At 38.4% G+C, this 5000-nt stretch overlaps 1 protein-coding gene across 3 annotated transcripts in view; it reads left to right on the top strand.

The window, feature by feature from the left end:
* Window positions 1–5000, top strand: part of syngap1a (synaptic Ras GTPase activating protein 1a) — a 32417-nt gene that overhangs the window by 2070 nt on the left and 25347 nt on the right. For all 3 annotated transcript variants that reach the window (XM_077197238.1, XM_077197240.1, XM_077197239.1), the window contains exons 2-3: window positions 3831–3952; window positions 4689–4842. In XM_077197238.1, coding sequence (XP_077053353.1) covers window positions 3831–3952; window positions 4689–4842 — 276 coding nt within the window. The remainder of the gene's footprint in view (window positions 1–3830; window positions 3953–4688; window positions 4843–5000) is intronic.

Here is a 5000-nt window from a genome sequence, read left to right as displayed (position 1 = left end):
ATCTCAGCTAGCAAACATATGCTAAATTATGAAAACGATATTTCTCAATGTTATCAATGTTATTAAATGTTTAAAAAACGTTTTTTCAGTAACACTTTACAATAAGGTTGATTAGTTAACATTAGTTAGCATGAACTAAGAATGAACTAGCATTTATTAATACTTCATTAAAACCTTGTTAACGTTAGTGAATGCGCTGTGAAATAACACGAACAATGAACAGCTGGATTTTTATTAACTAACAAATATAAAAAATGTATTGCTCATGGTTCGTTCATGTTAGTTGATGCATTAGCTAATGATAACTAATGAAGTGTTACTGTTTTTCTTCAGAGAAAACTTTGAGGGAATGTTTTCTCTATATTATAATTCTTCAATCATAATGGGAACGTTACTGTTGAATGTTCTCTGAACTTTCTGAAACAAGAAGTGTGTGTATAAATGTTTAAAAAACAGATGAACTAAAATGCTTCAGAAAAGCATTCCATGAATGATGTAGAAATAACATTATTTGTTAGTGTTTTGAGAACATTATTAAAGCCCAGATAACATTTAACGAACGTTCTATTAACGTTACTGGAAGAACGTTTGTTCATAACTCTGACAGATCGTTCTCTGGGAGACTATAGCTTCAAACATGAGAGCAGAATATAAATGTTTTCAGACTGAGGTTGAGGTTGTGGTGCTGTTGCGTGTTTAATTCGAGCGTGTGTCGGCGTGATGTGGACGAGGCTTCATGCGAGCGCAGGTCAGTGTCAGGACGTTCCCGAGATCGGGAGTGTCGTCACGGCAACGCCTCGGTCCAATGACACGAGCTCATGCACTTGACCTTGTGAGGATTCTATTATCCGATCCTTTTCCTTTCACTCTCTGCATCTGAGTCGTCATGGAATACTCCAGTGAAAGTGCTGTGTGAATATACGATATTATCACAACTCTGAAGCCACTGTACGATATTATCACGATTCTGAAGCCACTGTACGATAGTATCACGACTCTGAAGCCACTGTACGATATTATCATGATTCTAAAGCCACGATACGATATTATCACAACTCTGAAGCCACTGTACGATATTATCACGATTCTGAAGCCACTGTACGATATTATCACGACTCTAAAGCCACTGTACGATATCATCATGATTCTAAAGCCACGATACGATATTATCACGACTCTAAAGCCACTGTACGATATTATCATGATTCTAAAGCCACGATACGATATTATCACGATTCTAAAGCCACTGTACGATATTATCACGACTCTAAAGCCACTGTACGATATTATCACGACTCAAAAGCCACTGTACGATATTATCTCGATTCTAAAGCCACTGTACGATATTATCTCGATTCTGAAGCCACTGTACGATATTATCACGACTCTAAAGCCACTATACGATATTATCTCGATTCTAAAGCCACTGTACGATATTATCACGACTCTAAAGCCACGATACGATATTATCACGACTCTGAAGCCACTGTACGATATTATCATGATTCTAAAGCCACAATACGATATTATCACGACTCTGAATTCACTGTACGATATTATCACAATTCTAAAGCCACTGTACGATATTATCACGACTCTAAAGCCACGATACGATATTATCACGACTCTAAAGCCACTGTACGATATTATCACGACTCTAAAGCCACTGTACGATATTATCACGATTCTGAAGCCACTGTACGATATTATCAAGATTCTAAAGCCACGATACGATATTATCACGACTCTGAATTCACTGTACGATATTATCACGACTCTAAAGCCACTGTACGATATTATCACGACTCTAAAGCCACTGTACGATATTATCACGACTCTGAATTCACTGTACGATATTATCACGACTCTAAAGCCACTGTACGATATTATCACGACTCAAAAGCCACTGTACGATATTATCTCAATTCTAAAGCCACTGTACGATATTATCTCGATTCTGAAGCCACTGTACGATATTATCACGACTCTAAAGCCACAATTCGATATTATCTCGATTCTAAAGCCACTGTACGATATTATCACAACTCTGAATTCACTGTACGATATTATCACAATTCTAAAGCCACTGTACGATATTATCACGACTCTAAAGCCACGATATGATATTATCACGATTCTGAAACCACTGTACGATATTATCATGATTCTAAAGCCACTGTACGATATTATCACGACTCTAAAGCCACGATATGATATTATCACGATTCTGAAACCACTGTACGATATTATCATGATTCTGAAGCCACTGTACGATATTATCATGATTCTAAAGCCACGATACGATATTATCACGACTCTGAATTCACTGTACGATATTATCACAATTCTAAAGCCACTGTACGATATTATCACGACTCTAAAGCCACGATACGATATTATCACGATTCTGAAGCCACTGTACGATATTATCATGATTCTAAAGCCACTGTACGATATTATCACGATTCTGAAGCCACTGTACGATATTATCAGGATTCTAAAGCCACTGTACGATATTATCACAACTCTGGATTCACTGTACGATATTATCACGACTCAAAAGCCACTGTACGATATTATCTCGATTCTAAAGCCACTGTACGATATTATCACGACTCTGAATTCACTGTACGATATTATCACGACTCTAAAGCCACTGTACGATATTATCACGACTCTAAAGCCACTGTACGATATTATCACGACTCTAAAGCCACTGTACGATATTATCTCGATTCTAAAGCCACAATACGATATTATCACGATTCTGAAGCCACTGTTCGATATTATCATGATTCTAAAGCCACGATACGATATTATCACGACTCTGAATTCACTGTACGATATTATCACAATTCTAAAGCCACTGTACGATATTATCAGGACTCTAAAGTCATGGCGCAGTGGATAAGACACATGCCTGTGGTGTGAGAGACCCGGGTTCGAATCCACTGTGAGACACCAATGTGTCCCTGAGAAAGACACTTAACCCCTAGATGCTCCAGAGGCGTGCGACCTCTGACATAGCGAAAATTGTAAGTCGCTTTGGATAAAAGCGTCAGATAAATGTAAATGTAAAGCCACGGTACAATATTATCACGACTCTAAAGCCTCGGTACGATATTATTATGATTTTAAAACCTCAATATGTTATTTTCATGATTCTAAATCCACAATACAATATTATCACAATTTTAAATCCACAATATCATATTTTCCTTCCTTGTATTTTAGACTTATTTTTGATATAAGTTACGTAATATTTGCACTTTGGAACGTTCCTTTAAAGTTATCTGGTCTTTAATCGTTTTCTCAAAACGTCAGCACTAAAATATTGTTCATAGAACTTTTTTTCTGAAACGTTTTAGTTAATCTAACATTTGTAATGTTTTTATTTGTTTCAGAACGTTCAGAGAGCATTAAAAAGTAACGTTCACATAATGCTTCAAGAATGATACAATAGAATGCTTCCTTAACGTTCCCACAACCAAGAGAAAAGTTCAGAAATAACATTTTTAGAACGTCTCCGATCATATTTTTGTTAGCTGGGAAAGTCAGTTGCGAGTTCCATGTCATGCTGACTTTAATAAGAGTTTAAGCATATGCACACACACACACACTCACACACACACACACACACACACACACACACACACACACACACACACACACACACACACATGTACGCAGCGTTGCGTGGGCAGCATCTGCAGTGACTCACGGTTCAGGAACATCATCTCTGACTCACGTCGCCCTCTAGTGGAGATCCTCCACCATCACACACTACAATAACAGCATGGCAATGAGTGTGTGTGTGTTTGTGTTCGCAGAGTTTTCTAAGTCGCCGTCTGAAAGGATCAATTAAACGAGCAAAGAGTCAACCCAAACTCGACCGCACAGGAAGCTTTCGCCACATGATCCTCCCACGATTCCGCAGTGCTGACCAGGAGAGGTATACACACACACACACTCACACACACACTGCAGCAGATACAGTGACTCACACTCCCATTGTGCTTCAGTGAGTCACAGCACGTATAGAAAACTCTGTCTGTCAACCTGAGATATATTTTGTATGTACTCCTATTATGTGCACGAAAAACTATTACAATTAATTGGATGAAGCCACACCCACCAAAACTGAGTCAACGGAGAGAAAAACTTGTATCTATTTACAAATTGTAGCATATGACTGTCGAACTCCAACTGAAATTTTCATACAAAGGTGGACACCTATAGGTATATATTGAGGGTGAACGGATCGATGTGAAACTTTTACGTATTCCATGTTGTTTTAAAGGGGTGGTTGATTATGATTTCACTTTTCTAACTTTAGCTAGGTGTAATGTTGCTGTTTGAGCATAAACAACATCTGCAAAGTTACAACGTTTAAAGTTCAAAGCAGAGGAAGATATTTGCTTTTAAAGAAATAGTTTTTTAATGACTACAAAAAACGGCTTGTATATATATATATATTTACTATTGTATAGTGTTTTATGTATTTTCTTTTTCACTTTTTCTATTTCTGAATCTCTTTTATTTGGGCCACTGTTGTTGTCAAGGAATGTTTAGCTGGTTGTTGTAATTTGTGTAAAATGAAAAAAAATAAGAAAACTCTGTGTGTGTGTGTGTGTGTGTGTGTGTGTGTGCGTGCGTGCGTGCGTGCGTGCGCGTGTGTGTGTGTGCAGGACGCGCCTCATGCAGAGCTTTAAGGAGTCGCACTCGCACGAGTCTCTGCTGTCTCCCAGCAGTGCTGCCGAGGCGCTGGATCTCACGCTGGACGAGGACGCCGTCATCAAGCCTGTGCACTCCAGCATCCTCGGACAGGAGTACTGCTTCGAGGTGTGTGCGCGCCTCACAAACACACAGCGCACGGATCAGATCATTTGCTGTTCATGAGACACGGATCGGATCATTTCTTGGAGTAGAGAAAAAAATTAAAGATATATATATATATATGGGGGGGGGGGGGTGTAACTTTGCTTTTCATTTATTACTTA

The sequence above is a fragment of the Siphateles boraxobius genome, unplaced genomic scaffold (genome assembly GCF_051911475.1).
Source record: "Siphateles boraxobius isolate OS27281-9 unplaced genomic scaffold, OSU_SipBor_1 372, whole genome shotgun sequence".
In the NCBI taxonomy this organism is placed as follows: domain Eukaryota; kingdom Metazoa; phylum Chordata; class Actinopteri; order Cypriniformes; family Leuciscidae; genus Siphateles; species Siphateles boraxobius.
The sequence above is the reverse complement of the archived record's forward strand: the minus strand, read 5'-3'. Positions and strand labels throughout refer to the sequence as shown.